The following is a 20,547-nucleotide window of genomic DNA, read 5'->3' as shown; positions in this document are numbered from 1 at the left end:
ACTTTTACAGCCCTATGTCCCTAGTAGGTCCCTGAGGTCTTGTGATCCGGGCCTACTTGTTGTTCAGCATACAAGGCTGAAAACCAAGGGAGACAGAGCTTTTGACACTGTGGCCGCCAGACTGTGGAACTCTCTTCCTCAGAACTTAAGATCTACGGACTCAGTGATCACTGTTAAAAAACAACTAAAAACACATCTTTTTAGAATTGCATTTTGTTAACTGTCTGTTTTTGTTTTATACCTTGTGAAGCACTTTGTGATCTTTTATCTAGAAATGTGCTATATAAATAAAATTTTACTTACTTACATGTGCATATAATGCAGTTCTCTTAATGTTTAAGAAGAACACAGCAGAGAATAAGTGTCTTTCTTCTTAAAAATCAAGATGAGCTATTAAGAAATTGTACTTGTGTGGATACCATCAGAAAAATATTTGCAGATACAGAGCTACATATAAAAAATACATTAGTTAAAAGTTTCTGTGTCTGAGAAAAATTAGAAACTTAGCTATACAAATATATTGTTCTAATAAAATGTTCATAATTGTAGCCCCAATAGTGCTATTAGGCTAGTATTACTAATTAGGTTGGGAAGTTATTAATGATTAATAATAAATTATTAGTACTGCTGGATGTAGCTGGTATTTATGGCCATGTTGTTTTAGTAAGGAGTTGAAACTGCATTCAAGACGTGGCTTTCAGCTTTACAAATACAGCACAATGCTGCCATCTGCCTGCAACATTTATATGTTCTATGTCTGCTGGATGTGTGAATGAGGACTCCATTGTAATCTTAAATATATATATATGTATACATATGTATTTATATATACATATTTTTAAATTTGAATTCTACAGAGCGTGAGCTGGTGATCCTCCAAGGTCTTGAGGACCTGGACATCCAAGAGGATGAAAACGCTGTGTTTGTTTGTGAGATCTCAGTGGAGGATGTGCCAGGGGAATGGTACAAAAATGGGGAGCGGATACAGCCCACCAGCACCATTAAGATCCGCCAGGAAGGTTTGCAAAAACCAAAACAAATAAACAAACAAAAATACTTTTTAGGCTTTAACCAGAAAGAAAACCTGAGAATTTGAAAAAATATTTTATAATAAACATTTCAGAATTTTTTTCATTTCAGGGACAAAACATTTTCTTCTCATGTGCAACGTGCGAGCAGAGGACTCTGGAGAGATGAAGTTTGTGGCGAGGCACATTGAATCTGTTGCTTACTTGGAGGTGGAAGGTATTCAAATAATGCACCTACTAACTAATTAGAATGGATAAACCATACTGGGGCAACCTGATGATCCTTAAGTTTTGGGGGGTTAATTCAGTGATTTTTGCTCATTTAATCCAACTAAACAGTAAAATTTCATTTTTTCAATGCAATCAATATTTAGCTTCACATTTCCTGTCTCTAGTGCATGTATTGAATATGTATTGTCTAATCATTAAAGTAAGGTGAGGTAGGTTACAATGTCTACCTCAGTGTGTTGTGATTTCAATAAGACCCATATTTAAACGACATTCCTTCCCTTTCAGAGCTTCCAGTCAGTATTGTAAAACCTCTGCAAGACAAGACGGCCCTTGAGAAGAGCCGTGTGATCTTGGACTGCACAGTATCCAACCCCAGATGTAGCATCCGCTGGTACAAAGGCAGCAATGTCATCCTGCCCTCTGAACGCTTCGAGATCTGCAGCGAAGGATGTTATCGCAAGCTGATCATCCAGCAGGTGGCGCTAGATGATGAGGGCACATACAGTGTGCAGGTTGGAGATTATACTTGCTCTGCAAAGCTGACAGTGGAGGGTAAGAGGCTTTTTCATTAAAGCTTAACATCATCAGTGCACAAAAATGACATCTGACTAAAAGTTAGGTCTAGTTCTTTTAGCAGGATATTGTTATCTAGGCATGCACCACCTTTACTAGGTCTGTTTTTATTTCTGTGCCATTGATTATCCCATAAAATGGGTTGTAGAGACAAATGTCAGGACTTAAATTTTTTCCACCCCTTCCCCCCAGAGTCTGTTATTAAAATACCCAGAGTTTGTTATTAGAGCTGTAACAGGATAAAATCCCTCTCTTATAGCAGCAACAGCAAATACTGTGTGTGCATATATAACCAGATAGTGCCACCTACTGGAACAGCAGAGTTACCACATGTAATTTCTTATTTCGTGAAAGGTGTAATATCTCGGCACATTTTTATATAGGAGTCAGTCTGTTTTAATTTCACAATCACCTTATTTAACTTGATCATGGGTGATATAAAGTAATGTTCATAGATAAGTCCCCAAACGGGCAAATTAAAATCATCTACACTGATTTGATTCTACACTGATTTCATAGTGTAGTGGTTTACAAATTTGCCTAAATCATGAAAGAGTCCTGTTTGAGAACAGAATGAGAGCATGGCCAGCAGAAGAACCCCTCCTAGGTCATTCCTGGGAGGGCAAATCTACTGTGGCGCTGCTTTGTAAATATGGGAACAGTTAAAGAAAGACTTTGTTTAACTTTCAGGAAAGCAATGTAATAATAATGACGATGATGATGATCCAAAAGGCAAAAACATGGGATGTTTCTTGGCAACATAATCTGACGTGAAAAATATCAGCCGGGCTCTTTAATGTAAGACATTGACTTTGTAATTTTAAAAAATCATCCATCCAGCATCTTAACCGCTAATTAGTATGCAGGAGCAACACTGTTAAAAAGATTGTTGAATATATTGTAGTCTGACATTCAGTGCTCTGGATGTTTGTGTTATCCTCGATTTTGGTAGTGAACCTGTAATATCTCCTTGGATACTGATGTTCAGAGTTGGTTATAGAATAATATCTTGAACAATTTTAAAGATTATAGCTTTCTCTTTTGACTGTGTGGCTGTAAAATCTGGTCACAGTTTTTCAGTCTTGAAAATTTTGAGTGGCTGTATTCTGTACTTAGAACACTCAAACGCTGTTAAAAGAAACTGTAAAAAAAAAAAATCATTTTTTCCAGTGTCCTCACTGTAGTTTCAGGGCCTGTGAAAATTTTATAGTTTTATTAAATAGACAGAAATTATTGGATGTAAATGAGCTGATTTTGAGGGGATCGGGTGGGCCCTTGTTCATATTTGGTTGATTTTTCTTCAGTTGTTCCTTCACAGTTTATTTTGGTGTACTTCCCTGTAATCCTGTAATTAATTTTTTAAAACCGTTTTCTTGATTGGGGCTTAATTACCATAGCATGGAGAGAGGGAGAGAGAGAGAGAGGGAGAGACCCTCAATTGTTTTGTTTTTAACCAGTAGGTGTCAGCCTCCTCAAACAGTTAACTGTCTACTTCTTACCTTGTGAAGTAAGATAGGGTGCCTTGGCCTATGACAGCTCGGATGATCTCCAGCTTCTCTGTGACCCTGATGGATAAAAATATGGAGTGATGGAAGTTTTGCCTCCTTTGTTTTAACTTCTCTGTTCAGACCGAGACATCTTCTTAAAAGTGTGTATTCGTAGGTTAAAACACTTAACCGCTTTCTCTCTCATGCCCTTACCCAGGCCAGTCTTTATTGATGGTCCGAGAGCTTAAAGATGTGGAAGTCATGGCTCCTGATGAGGCCTGCTTCGAATGTGAGGTCTCAGCTCCTGTCTTCAAATCCCCCGTGTGGACTCTGAACGGGGAGCCTTTGCAGCCGAGCTCTCGGGTACGCCTGGAGAAGATGGGCACAGTGCACAGGCTGACCCTCAGGCAGACCTCTCCGGAATTGAATGGCGTGGTAGAGTTCACAGCTGGGAAAACAAAGAGCAAAGCCCAGCTACGGATAGTGAGTAAGTAGAATAATGGCAATTTTTAAGAGGCAGTATTTTAGTAGGTTTATTTGCATATTTGAAATAACTTTAGATGATTCATAGAGGTCCGCAAATTCATCCTCAAAATATGGCTACAGACATCCTTTAATATTATAGATTATTATTAACTTTTAGGAGTGTGTGTGTGTGCTGTAAAAGTCATGCTCTAGCCGGTTAAACATGCAATTTAAAACCTGGTCATGTAATTGACACCTGAACCACTGATGGAGGTAATAACAAAGTCTCGAATTTGCTCCATTCGAATGCAAAGAAACAAAATATAGAAAGTGTAATGATGCACAGTTGGAGGAGAAAATGATGTTTGAGTGTAATAGTAACATTATGTTTTCTTTGCCATGAACTGAATATGCAGATTTGCAGGTGAACAAAACAAACTGCCCATGTGGCGTATTTAAAGTGTGTTGCATGACTTGGTGTGGTATATACAGCACAAAGCAATAAAAACAGTAAATGTTTGGCTCCCACAGTGCTGCGTTCTATTATCAATATAGGGTGTTTATGGTGGCAGTCCATCAACAGGCATGTAGGTCAAGCAAAATGGAGCACGCACCCGCCGAAGCAGGAGTAGGTTAAACTATTTTTAGTTTTATTATGTCGCCTTTTAAATGAATGTGTGCTATGTTCAGGCAGTAAAACTGTCAGAAATTCACTCAGCTTTAAAAAAGAGGACAGATTGCAACATGAGCAGAACCCCATGCATGAGTAGGAAAAGTCAAAGCAATTAAAACACTGGTGAAGTAAATGGATTTGCTCTGATTGTGTTATAATACACTTAATTTTGCTCACATGATAGCTGCATCTATATTTGGATCTTATAATATATGTGATTGCCTTCAGGTCTCAGACTTCAGAAATCATAAGAAATGTGTGGATTACTTTTGTAAAATAAAAGCTTAAATTGTTGCTATTATGGAAGGCAAAAAATTATTATTCTTTCACATGACATGTAGGTAGTTTGGGTTTTTTTTATTTTGCAAACACAGCATAATTTTAGATCTCGTATCTCTTAATATCTTAGATAAAATGTATAAAAGAAGAATCAGTCTTTAGAAAAATAATTTTTACCCAGGGGTAAAAGTATCCCCTTTGGAGTTTAATTATAAGTTTATGCCTTGAGGAAAAAGGCAGAGTTTCCAACTTTAAGATAAATAGGTATGAATTATTGCATAAAGTAATAAATTGAAATAGGTGAAATTGTAAATGAGTGTTTGTGTATTATCTTACATAATGTGTTTCCTCGTTTATCCAAGATAACATTCTGCCAAGGGTGAAAATAAAGGCTAATGTAGTCTAGTTTAATCTAATCTAATCAAAGAAGATTCGTAAAGAGTGAGGAGTCAGAAACCAAAGGAAGTAGGCTAGCAGGTCATACAGTAAGTAGGCTTGCATGCTCTGTTTATCCTCCTGTTTGACTAGAATGGGTATTATAATTTTTTAAAATGCAGATCATTTTGTATTAAATAAGATTTGCAACTAGCTCTTAAGCTCTTTATCTTATCAAAGCATTTATTGAGGTCACAGAACAAGATCAAGGGAACCAAGGACATTTTTCCCCACATGCATTAGCTTCACGTTTCAATCCTAAAACTGCATCTTTCTTTTATATGCAATCTATGATCCACAGTTTTCTGCTCACACTGTGTTAGGGGTTACTTTTATTCTTGGTTTAGAATTACTGTTCTATGTAATGCAATAGAAAAATAAAGCGGAAAAGAAAACATAAAAGGATGGTTGATATAGTTAGCATCAATTGTGAATAAAAAGGTTTATTAATTAAAAATGTGCTAGCATGAAATTATCATCCAACAGTATAGATAAATACAGCTGAAACAGATTTGTCACTAAACAGCTGGAAATTATTGGCTAAATCTAAGATTAACAATTGAAACTGTTGGCTAATGGTACACCAGACTGCTTGGTATGTGGAGAAGCTATGTTAAGAATAGCTAACAGTATCATTTAACTCTGGATTATCCTTAGTTTTATCTAACAGTCAACAAATGTGCTAGCTAAACATTAATACTTAAAAACCGGCCAATAAATGTGATGAACAGCATTTTTGGGGTGGTAGCTAAGTAGTGCACACATGGTTGAGATGGTAAGCTAATAGTTAGCAATAAACAGTGGAGACAGTTTGCGAGTCATAGCTCGTAAATGGTAATCCGAATCTCAATGGTAAGAGTAAGAGTGGAAAGCTGAAAATAGTCCAGTTCCAGTATAAAATGACTTCATGGGAACTCATTTAAACATGAGAGGGAGTTCTCGAGTTCATCTGTCATGACAGTACTTTTGGGGTATCAGCTAAAACCACTTACTGAAAGGGATCACTTCTTTGAAACAGGCGCTTGTCTAGAACGGTCAGAGTTATGTTTAATTAAATCAAAAAATAAAATATGGCGAGCCTCGCTGAACCAACTGTAAGACTTTGTTTCTCTGGACTTCAAAGTAATTTTTTCCTCTGCTTCACAGGTGATCACTGAGTGAAATCCCTGCTCTACAATTACCTTGATGTGGCTTAACTATTATACTGGTGGCTGAAGTTGTACCACTGAAATTGCTTATATATTTAAATCCAGTCTGTAAACGTGGCTTAAACAGGGTTGTGATGGATTTTCATGCAGTTCATTTAATCGTCTCATCGTTTTAACGACATTTGCCAGCGTGTGAGAACATTTACAAAGAGTTTTTTTGTTGTTATATAAAACTGGAGTTTCGTTGTAAATAATTTCCAATGTGAAAGTGGTTTGACTGGGTTAACTGGGTTATGAAAGCTTAAGATGAATGTGTATTTGTGCCAAAGAAAATAGAATAAAATGAAATAAAAATCTGATTGAAATACTCAAACTTTAAGTCTCTGGTGTTAAAGTAACCCAACAACAACAACAACAACAACTCGAAAGAGATTTGGAATATAATGTATGTAAAGCAAAAATTAAAACTCTCAATGTGTGTCTGTATACACACATTGGTAGGCCTTTTCCATTAGGAAACTAACATTATGTATTAATTTTAGGCTCCCCTTATTTTATTACAGCATGTTTTTGTGTGGATGTTGTGGCAGCGACTTTTTCTTTTGGTTTAGAAAACAGAAACACATGAATGAAGTATGAGAACAGACTGCATATAAAAGATGGACTTACCCAACATGATGTAACCCACTGGCAGACTGTGATCAGCTGAGGTGTGCTGCTGCTGTTCTTTGAAGATTAAAAGGTGAAATCAACAAGATATAAGTAGATCTTGCACAAGCTATCGACGCCGATTTACAACTTGTACTCAGAATAAAGGTGGAATTCAGTGAGTGAATCATCAGCTTCAATTTTGCTCAACATTGGTGATGGATACTCCAATTTACTTATGTAAACTGGCTTAATGTTTTAAAGCATGCAGTAGGAAATAATGACTCCCCACACCTAAATAATGAGCCTGTTTTGAAAATGGAAGGAGTAGAAAATACATTAAACGTAAAAAGTCATCAGAAAAATAAATACTTAAAGCACAAATACCTGAAAATTTGACTTAAGTACAGTAACAGTAATTGCATTTAGTCGTTTCCCGCCTCTGGAACTGGTATGAAAAGTGAGTCATTAGTCAATGAGAATTTTATTTAGTTTTATGTTATATTCTAGCCATAACAACTATAATTTAGTACTGTATTCAACATGCTCTTAATCAAGCAGTTCATTCAGCCAATCAGGAAAATGCTGAGTGACATAGGAAGGAATTTGAGGACTTCTGAGGTCACTTAAGACAGCGGTCCCTACCCTTTTTGGCGCCACGGACCGGTTTATGCCCGACATTATTTTCACGGACCGGCCTTTAAGGTAAAATGGTAAATGGCCTGTATTTATATAGCGCTTTACTAGTCCCTAAGGACCCCAAAGCGCTTTACATATCCAGTCATCCACCCATTCACACACACATTCACACACTGGTGATGGCAAGCTACATTGTAGCCACAGCCACCCTGGGGCGCACTGACAGAGGCGAGGCTGCCGGACACTAGCGCCACCGGACCCTCTGACCAGGTGTCGCGGATAAATACAACAAAATAAAACTAGTACTGGTACCGAAAAAAAGAAGATTTATTCATAACACACGTGAAAAGACCCAGGAAAACAGAGTTAACAATAAAAACGATAACAAAATAACGCTGAAAACCGATAAAAACCCTGAAAACCATACATTTCACACCTGAGCCTCAACTCTCGCGGCCCGGTACCAAACGACTCACGGACCGGTACCGGTCCGAGGCCCGGGGGTTGGGGACCGCTGACTTAAGACTTTTATAGGTCCATAACTCTTTCTGCAATCAGAGTAGCCACCGCGGAATAAACCATTAAAAATACTTCTTCATACCTAAAAGTCCATTGAACGCCATCTTTTATATACAGTTTATGGGTATGACCAGTGTTGGTTTTTGTGTCAGCGCAATAAATGTTTCCATCATTGGTTCATTGTAAAGAAATATTTTTTAAAAAGTTTTCATGGAAACTTTGAATAAAGAGCTTTCTGTCTTGCAGCAAACAGCTTGTAATGTAAATATACTGGGCCAAAATGAAAGAAAAAACAACACATTTGATCACCTTGACTGATGATCAGGGCATGCTTGATTTATCAAATGGTTTTATCGTGTGGGTATTATGTTTGTCGAGTGGAGAACGATTGCCGTTTTCATATCAAACCTGTTCCATATTCCATTTTTTCCTTTCGACTTGATCTTGTATGTTGTGTTGAGTGTGAGGAATGTGAAGTCAAGTACTGTAGTGAAATATGACCGTTTCAATAAAACATGCTTTATTGATGGAAGGTGAAAGTATCTCGTCTTTTTCCCCCCCAGTGTTGACTGTTATTAGCTGCACATGTGGCAAATTCCCCTCAAATCAAACTGAATATACAGATCGATAAGGTCGTACACGCCACATTCAAGTTTACTGACAGTAGGCAGTCAAATCAAACTTATCCAAGACAGCATGAAATATTACATTACTGATGGCGAACACAAGTGATAACTCAGAAAAACATTAAAACTAGATCACAATAAATTCCTGATATTTACAAAAAAAGAAAACAACCAAACAAACAAACCAAAAAAAAATAGCCTCACCCACTTTTGCTGTTGTACACGTGTGTGTGACCTTCAGTCAGTGTGGTGTAAATCTGCTTCTTAAAGCTACTCCAGAGCCAAACAGTGGGTGACAAATTAAAGGAAAGACCTGAACCCTTGACTCTTGCTGTGGCTGTTGTACCTCTGGCAGAGTTTGGGCACCTTACTCCATTAGAAGGGGAAAAAAAAAATCATTTCAAAGTTCTTATTCTATAAAAGTGATCCTCTGAATAACACATTTTTAAACTGTTGTCAGTGGTTTCTTCCATACTGAACATATATAAATCATACTTTGGACTTTGCAGTCATAACATCTCGACCCAAGTGAATAACTAAGGGAGATTTGGGGCTGGCATGTTTGACAACTCTCTCCATTAGCAACAACAAAACACCAGATGAGGTGATATCATTTGGCAGAGTGTTATCCTATCCACTAGAGTTGAAGGAACTAATTAAATCGATGCTGAAGTCGTTCTTACTGAGAAACCTGACACTGGTTTTTCCTTTGTCACCCATCTGCAAATACAGTACAACAAAGCCTGACTAAGCTTTATAAGCTTTACAGGTTGAAATTGCAAAAATAAAAGAACCTGGTGTTCGTGCCTGGAACTGCATAACCATAAACTGTATATAAAAGATGGATGTAGCTCTCATGACATCACCCATTGGTTTGTAAAGTCCCATGTTTCGAGAGAGAAACAAAAAATGCAAGTTTGAGGAATTCCTGCTTCACTTTTAGACCCTAAAGCTGCACCCATCTGTTATATACAGTCTAAAACATCTTCTAAAATGATTTTCACATATTCCACCAATGCTAGGATTTAGTAACGGAATAAAAACTACACTGCTCAAAGAAATTAGGGGAACACTTACTTTGCATTTGATAAAATGTTATTTTAAAATCAGGTGAGTCACGTGAAACCAGAATCATCAGCACTATGAGACCTTTAAATAATGTTAGTTAATAAAAAATATTGGTGCTACCCTGCAGCCTCCTAGCAGATGAAAATCCTAGGTGACTTTCTAATGAACGAAGAAGAATTCTTGAGTTATTGTGTTTACAAAATTAGGTGTCTATGCTCTCCAGTGCCCACCTGCCCGACAGACTGAGGACGTTACTCCTTAAAATGGAGATCACAGGCGATCCAACTTATGCTCCTGGTGAGATGGTGTACAGTATGCTGGATGATCTCTTCCTAGATTTGGATAACGTCATCTATGAGTTCCTGAAGAGTCTGGGCGACAGGTCACAGCATCAGATGTACGACAATTTCTCAGCTGGAGTCATCTTCTGGTGAATATAAGGTCCACTCCATGGCTTCAGTGTCTTGTCATTCTGGAATTACGCACAGACTACATGCAGCCGACCATTGCCTTTCACTGCACCTACATAACATCTGAGAGTGGCTCTGAGAACTTTATCCTTAACAATGATCAAGGTACGGTTCAAGAGCACATGGAGATCTGTGTGACCCTCCAAGGAAACGCCTCCCTAGATCATCACTAAACCGCTGCCACACCAGCCGTCCTGGCTAATGCTCACCACAGTATCAGACTCTCACATCTTACAGACGTGCTCAGTGTCAACTGCTGTCATCTGTGAAGAGAACGTGGTGCCAGTGGTAGACCTCCCAAGTTTAGAGGCCATTTTGGCAATGCTCCTCCTGTTCCTTCTTGCAGAAGAAGACAATACCGGCCCTTTTGCTAAGTCGCATAATCAGCATAATCCAGCTCTCCTTGTGTAAAGAACCATCTCTTGATATCGCCTCCACACTCCTGAGACTGTGTTAGCAGACACAGCAAAGATTCTTGTATTAGCATGTACGGATGCTGGAGCATCCTGGAGAAGCTGGACTACCTGTGCAACCTGAATGAGCTGCTCTCATGCTACCAGGAATGACAAGAACCGTAACAAAAAGCAAAACTAAAGAAAAACGCTCACTTTTTGTCGGTTGTCTTGTTGTCATCTCTCCAGTGTAGCTGTCATAGCTTTGACTTAAGTAGGTGCAATGGATTCATTGGTTTCTGCTTCCTTATCAGACGGACTGTGATGAGTAGTCCATTAATTTTCTTGAGCAGTGTATATTCACTAACAGCAGACTAATGGATATTTTTTTCTATTGCAAAAAAAAGATGAAGAAAGAAAAACATCTTTTACATGTAAAAGCAAGTGCTACATTAAATGGTATATTCTATTCAAAGCTTTTCAGAGACATACAGTAAAACATACAATATTTAGAAAACATCAAAATAAGCAATACAAGATGAACGTTTTTTTGTATATATATTAGCTCAGCAGGATTTGAGCTACAGTCTTCGGTGATGTGTTATTTGCTGTGTGAAAACTTCAAATGCTTTTGCTTCACTGACATTAAAATGACTGATAGTGGTGAATTTGTAATATCACGCTGAACAACTGCTCGCACAATCTAGCTTTACAGCAAACTTACAAAGGTCAGTGCTGTCACAAAACGACAACAACAACACGCTAGCTGCACTGCAAAAGATATCTCCAGAAGTCATTTAATCACATATGAACCATCTTGGATATCACAAAAAAGAAAAACAGATCTGTCACAGCGTTCAGGTCAACTTCCTGCACAGCAGCACTCAACCCAGCTGGAAGGCTGCTGTCACTTTGAATGCAGTACTGCTGTGAGAATCTTAGATTAAATGACAGCCCTTTATTGCAGTGTGGTCCTTGTATTGGGAAGCACTGTGGAGCCTTCTGCCCACCGGCCTCCGTGGCCCCCGGATGACAGCCGCTGGTGCTCATCTTCATCCTATTATCCCGCCTCTGTTAACTCTGTGAAGTACTCTGATGTTTGAGAATGTCATAGATGTCGTCCACCTTGCTTAGTCTCTCAAAGAACGGGATAAGATCGAGGAGCTCAGTGTCTGACATGTCATTAAACCAGGATGCTACAGGAACCTGGAGGTGCGGACAAAAGTAGCAGATGGTGGGATTAGAAATTCTTTTAGATAGTCCACTATGACTTTTCTGTGAATGACAGTGTTTGTAATCTAAATGACAAAGTAATCTAAATGACATACTGCATTTTCGGGGTGGAAGATGTAGGAGGCTGGGGAGTTGTCCAAGATGATAACCTTGTTGAGGTCTCTTCCTAAACGGCTCAGGTCTTTTACGTAGTTTCCTTTGTGGAAGACGCAAGCTTCCCGGAAAAGACGGCTCCGAAAGGCCCCCCATTTATCCAACAGGTCTGACACAGGATCCGCATACTATAGAAGCAATACCAAAACAAACTGGATTTGCCATCTCGTAACTTTATCCTCCAAGTGGTTTAATGCAAGTCCATGACATAACTACAAGGTTATTATAGCAGTCTGAAACCAAACGTACAAAACCGCAAACTGAAAACATTTGGTGATCACTCAGAAAATGAGTCTTTTCCTCCAGTAATCCTAAGTGTAATGGTTTGCTTATAAAGGATGAGGACATACCTTTGACAAGCTTGCAGTGAACAGAACACACTCAAACATTTCTCCCATCCTCTTTAGGAATTCATCAACGTGGGGTCTCTTTAACACGTACACCTGAGTGCAGGAGAAAAAGAAATAAATCCAGAATTGGTGCTGCTATTAGAGACAGATTCTGACCATAAAAAGCTCAAAGGACAACAAATGTAAATAAACACTGTAGTTCAGATCAAGTCTATTAGTAAAATCTTGGGGTGAGGGGGAAGTCTACCCCTCCCTGAACCTTGCTGTGTTGGATATCACTTTCTCTTAAGAGGGAGTTCCTCCTCCCCACTGTCACCGTGGTTCTTGCGTTCCTTACAACATAAAGGCTCTTGAAACAACTGCTGTAAATAAACTGAAGTGAATATAAAAACAGCCAATAAACATGTCAGTTCTCTTTTTATCAAAAATATCCCTTAATGAAAAGTGATCATGTCAACTACATATGCCATTATTATCATAACATAAAGAAGAAATAATATGTGCAATAAAACAAAGCAGAAGCACCTTAATAGAACTCTACATCTACCTCCACTGAGATGCCGGTGGCCTTGTTTCTGAACCAAGTCATCCCGAATAGGCTTTCCCCACTTTAACAAGCCTATCCTGGATTACTTGAAACAGACCCAGGCCTTTTGAAAGCTCTTCTTTCTTCTGGCCAAGCACAACAGACTGCAGTTGCCATTTGAAGCCAGTAGGGGAAAGGTAATGCCATCCCAATGAGCACCGTACATAATATGCTCAGCATACTGAGATTAATGGCCGTGTTTTCTGAGAAGCCTGCCAAGCTTCCTTCATTTCGTCAGGCCACTGAAATAGGCACCTGCTGCTTGGAGCCATCAACAGAGAGGGCTACAGCTCTGTCAGGCTGCATGTACACTACTTCGCGTGCAAACTGAAGCAAGGATAAACATCTGTGTTTGATGTTTACAACAGGCATGGTGAGTGCATGGGGGAAAAAAGAGATTTAGGGTCCCTTGTGATGTCAAATTTACTATAGCAGCAAACAGTAACTTAAGCAGATAAAGGTCCTACCTGGTGAACTGTTCCATCAATTTCCACTGGAATGATAAAATCTGCATTGTTCACTGGCTGTTTGAAACAAAAGAAAAAAAAACACAAAAAAACGTTTAACTTATAATCTCCAAAGAACTCTTTGAAACAGAGAAAAGAATGACGGCAACAAATTGAGCAAAAATGTTGTGCCAGCCGCCTCTGAGAAGCACAAACACTGAATAAATGGATTCTTCTCCCATCGATTACTGAAACATAGGCACTATAGAAAGTGAGAAGGCTGCTTCTCTGATATCAGCATCATTGCAAGTGTATTCCATATATGGTATAAGACCATGGCCTAAATTGGTATACTATGAGCTAATGCAAGTAAGACAGATTGAGTATATCCAGAAGCTGTTAGTATGCATTCACGTGCACGGGATTTTCCTATTTCCTGCAGCAGCAAATAGTGCAAATGATTTTGATCATTTATTCTAATGGCAGACAAAGTTAATAAAACATTGTCGTTATTCTCAAGCAAATTTCACCAGCAATAGCAGCAGCTTGAACTCCATCCTCTTTTAGATCTGCTCACCATCAGCTTACAGCGAGCAGGCTGTGTGAGCTAACAAGAACATTTCAACAACTTCCAAGCATTTCAACACCCCAGTATAGACAAGACTGGCTTTTTTCTCACCTTCACTGGTAAACAGGGTGATTATACTGTAATGCATTTTTTTAAACTTGTGATAATTTATATCTACCTCTGTATTACATTGATTTAATTTGCACTATTATGTTCTTTTGTGGCTTTAACTGTGTAGTGATACTTTGCATACAAATTCTTATGCATTTAACTAAACATCCATACATTTCTTTTATACATTATTATTGTTATTTTCTTTCATGTTTGATGTAACTGTTTGATCATTTAATGGTAAGATTTTCTAAACCACAGTAGAGAAGGTCACTGAGATCTCTTCCAGATCAAACACTGTGCACCCAAAGCTAATTTCATTTCATTATGACATTAATTTTAGCAGCTTTTTGCAAAAAAAAAAAAAAAAACCCCAAAAAACCAAAAAAAACAAACAAACCACCCTTTCTTTCAGATATAAAGAACTCTTAAAGCATTCATTCATTCCCCCTGTCCTATTTATTATAAAAATAAAAAATAAAAAAAAAATGACAAAGGATGAACTGAAGCTCTGCCATCACGTAATGTCGCATACTGCTGTTTCTGATGTCATTTAAAAAAAAAAAAAAAAAAAAAGAACTCTTAAAGCAGTTCATGTGTCAAAGTAACAGCAACTTTTACACTCCGCGTTGTGTTAAACATGGAGCTCAGAGGAGGTGTGACCCCGTTTAGCCGACACTAATATCCGGTGACATCTTTCAGGACAGGCTGTGACCGCAGAAGGACTAAACAGCACGCGGCATTCATTACATAATTTGTCGTGATACAGGAGCCTCGACTTCTGGCATTGATTACTTTATTCACTGAATGCTACCATACAAGGTATCAAACAGCCCGAAAGGAAGCTGCATGATACTTCATTAAAAACACGCAATACAGTATATCAACACTCATGAATGCAGTAACATAGTTTCACAAAATATCTTATGTAAATATGAATTTTATGTAGGTGTTCTATAGAAGACAGATTTACTTTTCTTTCTGTAAAATATAATATTAATTTCCTAAGATCTTGGGGTTTTATGTTGAAGGCTGGATCTGGATTGTGAAAAATATAAAATATGTTGTGTCTCCCCTAAATTTGTACCAATCATGTGTCTCCTTTGTATGTTTTTTTTTCCGCAGGTAGACTAATTACTTTAACATGGAAGCCTAGTAGAAATAAGAGCAAGAGGGTCCATGTGAACCAAGGCCAAGAATGTAAGAAGGTCTACAGAATCATCGTAATCCAAATAATATATATATATATATATATATATATATATATATATATATATATATATATATATATATATATATATATATACACATACATACATAGCTTACCTTAAATGAACTATGCACTAGTGTTTCGTCCAAATCAATGACCACACAGATTTTTCCTTCATCATTTGATTCCATCTGTGGGAGCAGTGGTTCTCCGGGCAGCTGAAGAAGAGCACACAGTTTAGACCTCAGCTGTGTAAGGCAAAAACATTTTTTCAGTGAAGTTTCAAATACAACATGCGCAAGAAATACGGTCTCACCATTTCAATATGCTGGGAAAGTCATTCGGATTATTATGAGTGTGTGCTTGTGTTTCTAGTCACTTAAGCGCTTTAACAGTGTTGTGTTGTTTCAGTAAGAGGTTACGGGGAACCTGGGATGGTACAGCTGCTACTGTGCTGACGGAACATGTAGATATCGCTATAGTGTGTCTCATCCGTCAACGTGCGGTCAGTGATTAGAGTTCATTAATGTGATTCGGCTTCTAAAAACAAGTTGGTATGAACAAACAGGTTGTTGGTAACACTGATGGATGTGTTGTCCATCAGTGAGCTGCCACGTGAGCCTAATGGCAGAGCTGGAATTTGACACAGATACCACACAATATGCCAAGTCTCAGTTCTGTGTGTTCACTGCCACGGTTGGCATCAGAACAATCAAATGAAAAAAATAAGATAAAAATATTAATTAAGATAAGATTAAGATAGCAAAAGAAGGTAATATTATGCACCAAAAATACTGCAATGATAAAAACATGCATTCAATAACGTGCAAAGAAAGGAAATTACTATTATTTTAATTTAACATATAGGTTCTCCTCCTTATTTAATTTCTTGTTAAATTTTTTGATTGATTAATTATTTAATTTGTAAAATCTTCATTTTGTATTTATCGCCTTATTTTCTCCCAGAAACCTTTGAGTTAACATGATAAAAAGGGCTAAAAGCTATTTTTCTTTTTTTCTTTTTTCTTTTTAAGGTAGCTAACGTTTTTGTGTTGACCCCATCCGCAGCAAGACTCAGTTTGAAAATGTACATTTATTAGTTAACAATGTCAAAAAATTCACTGTTTATTTAAATATTTAGAGGATAAAAAGGCAAATAAATCAAATTAAAGTAATATTTTATCACATATTTAAACCTGATCTATTTCTCTTTTCTTTATTTTATGTTTTTAAAAGACACTTCTGTTACACACCTACTCTTCAATCACAGGAATTTATTTGGTGATGCAGAAAATATACAAATGTTGTTTTCCTCGTTTCTGCTGACAAGTTTCTTTTAAGCAAATAGAATTGGAGCTACGACAGCACAGAACACAAGCCAAGAATTCCCGTTCAGTCGTTCAATACCTTAAAACTGGACATCAGCACTGAGCAGCACTAAGCATTAAAATGATTAAGGTTCATTTTATTTTAACACTTTTTACAAATACTGAATAGGGCTACTGAATTACAATACTGATTATTTTTAGCATTAATCTCTTATTTTATTTGTGATTATGTTGTATTTGAAGATTATATTTTTTGTGTTCTTTAAAGATCTCATCAGATAACATTTGGAGTAGGCGGCACTCACAGTAATCATTTTGCACAGAAGTATTCTTATGACGTGTTAAATACCCCCTATGTACATGAGTGCACACACAGTTTGAAGCCCAGCAAAACAGAGAAATTTGTTAACCACTGTTATGATAACCGTTACCTCCACAGGCATTTTTAGATTTTTTTGAGTCAGCTAGTGTAAGGAAGCTTGCCTGTGTTAAGCTTCCTTTATGAAGACCAATGCTTGCTATCTATCTATCTATCTATCTATCTATCTATCTATCTATATCTCATTGGTTTTATATATTTCCTGCTATTTTCTTTTCTTTTTTTTCTTTTTTGTAAAAACAAAAAATGTACATCTGTTACTTATTTACAACTCCTTACCAAGATAATATGACAATTCCGTTTAAAAAAAATAAATCTTATCTTTTTTCACTGTCACAACAAGTCAAGCAGAAGTAAACCATTACTCTGTTTATGGTCTTCCAATCACATGCTGCCAGCAGGGAAGTTACAGAGTACCCTTTTAATGTTGGATATTTTGCATACCACACGCATAACATGGTTTAAGGTGTTCCTCTCGTCTCTTCTGTACTTAATTTTTTAATTTTATTTTATAAAATCAGACACCATTGTATCTGCCTGATGTTTAATCCCTGATACTTTGGTCGGGCTATAACTTGGAAAATTTTTAAATATTATCATGTATAACAAACTTATACCCATTTCTGCTTTACTATATTTCAAATTTATTTCCAATTCGTTTTACTTTAAAGATAAATTTTTTTTATATGTTTGTTGTGTTTAATGTAATTTTACCAAACAAATTTCTCAACTTTGGGATAAATGAAGTACTTCTTATCTTATACCTCCTCAGTTGGTGTGATGCAGTAATCACATTCACAAGTCTCATAGGACTCATCGTCACTCTGATCCTCGTCTGACTCTCTGCTTTGTTCAGAATCATTGTTATCTTCAGTCTTCATAAGCACCATGTCCCTTTCCTGAACACTGTGAATAATTCCTACAGGGGGTCCAGTTTCTTTTGAAATCTCATTTAACACACACTCCTCTTCAACAGCTGAGCTGTTCATGTCAATAACTTCATTAATTCCAAATGTGTCGGACACGCACTCCTCTGGGCACAACCCAGTGGCCGCCAGCTCTTTCAGAGATATTAGAGCATCTTGACTCTGACTCCTAGAAGCATTCTCATCATTAGTTATTTGATCATGCGAGTTTCTTTCTAAAATAAATCCATTCAGGGCTTGTTTAAAAGATGACTGAATGCTTTTAATCTGATAGACATAGTATTCCTCAACACCTGGCTCACAAAGCTGTCTATTTTCATCATTATCTATAAGTGACCAGTACGGTTCCTTTTCAGAACATGTAATAAATACGTCGTCTTCAGGCTCAGGCTTGGCTTTGTCATCCTCTGTGTAATCAGTGATGCTCGCAGTCTCATCAATTGCAGAAGGTTTGGGTTCACAATAGTGAGAACTGCACAAAATATCTTCATAAGCATCACCTTCAACAGAAATTTCCTTGGCTAATGGTGCAAACATGCTCTCCTCGGGACCAGTGGATGGGCGAACTTCAGCTTCTTCAGAAACGTGGTCATCAGAGGCACACGCTTCTTCATCAATAGGGGCTTTATCATCCTCGGCTGTCTCATCATTTTCTGCATAAACGACACCGTTCTCTGTTTTGCTTTCGTCATCCTCTTCAAAACTTGATTCTGATTTTGCGATGAGCCAATCCTCAGATTGAGTCTCTAAATTACAAGACCCATCACTCTGGTCCACATCCACTTCCTCATAAGTATCTTCAGATGCATCGTCAGAACAAGTGTCTGTGTCTTTTACATTAGCTTCCCTGTTAATATCTTCAAACTGATATAAAGTTTTGGCTTTATGTTTCTTTGCCTCTTCTTCCAGATACAGGTGGTCATGGATATCTCCGCCATCGAAGCAAGAGATGTAGCGCTGCTTTTGTGTAAATATGTGTCCGTAATAGTCCACTTTGTCAAACAAATCAAAGTAATCCTCAACAGTGACATCAACAGTTTTCGATTTATTCTCATCACTTTGCTGTACTTCCTCATCTTCAAAAGATTCCCACTCTGTCTGCTCATCGCTGGAATCTTCCTGAGGTCCTTTGTCAGATTCCTCAGATGAATCGGAGAAGGGATCAGATGGAATACTGCCCTCAGGACAAGTCTTAAAGGATTTGGTTTCCACAGAGGAGCAATCTGAGGAACCATCTTCTTCACCGCTGGACTCGGATTTATACGGTTCTTGGCTTACTTCGTAGTCATCATTTCCACACGGCTCACCAGATTCCGTGGACACCTCTGTCGTAAGAGCTTGTTGAAAGTCTTCTTTGGTGTACTCGTGCGTCTCCCAGAGATCAGTTGCAAAGGCAACATTTTCAGTGTCATCAAAGTAAACTTGTACAGGTGTGTCTTCTGAGGAACTGTGAGATTCTTCATCACTGAACTCGGTTTCATTTTGTTTGGCTTTATAGCTCAAATCATCTTCAAAATCGCCATCATCATCATCATAATAATCTTCTTCCTCTGCTTCTTCATCATCTTCATCATTTGTAAATTCAGTTTCATCTGATATTTCGTCGTACTCACAGACTTCAGGATTACAGTTGAGTGAGTCCATGGTTTCACATTGCTGAAAGTTCTCTGTTGATGTGTCTGACTCGGAGTCAAAGCCGTCACTCTGCTGTTGTGACGGCTCATATTGTTGTAGAGCCTCGGGGTGGTCTGTGCATTCAAGGTTGAAATCGCACCTTCCACAAAGGCCCAAACTGCCACAGTTCACTTCCAATTCATCAGCGTCAAGGTCAGAAATCTCCAACTGCTGATCGGAGGGCTTACATTTCTGAAATAATTGGAGGTGTTCTGCGCACTGTTCACAGCAAGCACTACATTCAGAAGCTGAGCTATGATTACCACAGTGTTCAGAGGACTTAAAACACTCACAGTGTTGAGTACATTCATCACACGGTTGGCTTAACTCTGAAGTCTCGCACTTATCGAGGATCTGGTCGGATTCAAAAAATCCATTGCTCTCTGAATATTGCTCAAAGCTGTCAGCGTGTCCATTAAAGTATGTGCAGGATTCAAGCTCATCCGAGTTCAGGTTGCATTGTTCCAAACAAGGAATAGATGGGTCCATTTCTTCGCTGACAGCCTGCTCAGTATATTCCTGAAGGAGGACCTTTACTCCTAGTTCAGCACTTCCCTTTGATGGGCCAGTGAGATCTGCAGCTTCTGTTAATCTGGGGACCTGGCACTGCTCAGCAAACATGGCTTCAGTGGATGGTTCCCCTTCTCTAGTGCCTTTGTTTTGCTCAGAGTTTTCCAAATACATCACGAAAGTATTTATCAGACTTTGTCCAAAGCTTTTACTCCATGCATTTGTATCTGTAGAGACCAACTCCCAAATGACTGGCATCCAACTGTAAAGTCCATTCAGAGTGAAAAGTCACAGAGCTGGTGGGGGGGAGTAGCAGTCTGCATGAGAGAGTAACAGCAACAGGAGCAGCATGCCTGATGACATGACAGGTTGTCACAACCAAAACTGAGACT

General features: G+C 38.1%; 2 protein-coding genes across 2 annotated transcripts in view; one reads left to right on the top strand and one right to left on the bottom strand.

Annotated features, from left to right (window-relative positions):
* Window positions 1-8,657, top strand: part of obsl1b (obscurin like cytoskeletal adaptor 1b) — a 38,507-nt gene extending 29,850 nt beyond the window's left edge. Inside the window, exons 21-25 of the mRNA XM_082508156.1 lie at window positions 858-1,019; window positions 1,141-1,245; window positions 1,545-1,811; window positions 3,537-3,802; window positions 6,318-8,657. Coding sequence (XP_082364282.1) covers window positions 858-1,019; window positions 1,141-1,245; window positions 1,545-1,811; window positions 3,537-3,802; window positions 6,318-6,332 — 815 coding nt within the window. The 3' untranslated portion in view covers window positions 6,333-8,657. The remainder of the gene's footprint in view (window positions 1-857; window positions 1,020-1,140; window positions 1,246-1,544; window positions 1,812-3,536; window positions 3,803-6,317) is intronic.
* The window catches only part of LOC309690797 (carboxy-terminal domain RNA polymerase II polypeptide A small phosphatase 1-like), a 31,147-nt gene continuing 19,224 nt past the window's right edge, over window positions 8,625-20,547 (bottom strand). Inside the window, exons 3-7 of the mRNA XM_082508157.1 lie at window positions 15,455-15,556; window positions 13,471-13,527; window positions 12,418-12,510; window positions 12,010-12,195; window positions 8,625-11,887 (exon numbers count right to left, since the gene is read on the bottom strand). Coding sequence (XP_082364283.1) covers window positions 11,756-11,887; window positions 12,010-12,195; window positions 12,418-12,510; window positions 13,471-13,527; window positions 15,455-15,556 — 570 coding nt within the window. The 3' untranslated portion in view covers window positions 8,625-11,755. The remainder of the gene's footprint in view (window positions 11,888-12,009; window positions 12,196-12,417; window positions 12,511-13,470; window positions 13,528-15,454; window positions 15,557-20,547) is intronic.

Source organism: Aulonocara stuartgranti (assembly GCF_965226115.1).
Source record: "Aulonocara stuartgranti genome assembly, chromosome: 16".
Lineage (NCBI taxonomy): Eukaryota > Metazoa > Chordata > Actinopteri > Cichliformes > Cichlidae > Aulonocara > Aulonocara stuartgranti.
The sequence above is the reverse complement of the archived record's forward strand: the minus strand, read 5'-3'. Positions and strand labels throughout refer to the sequence as shown.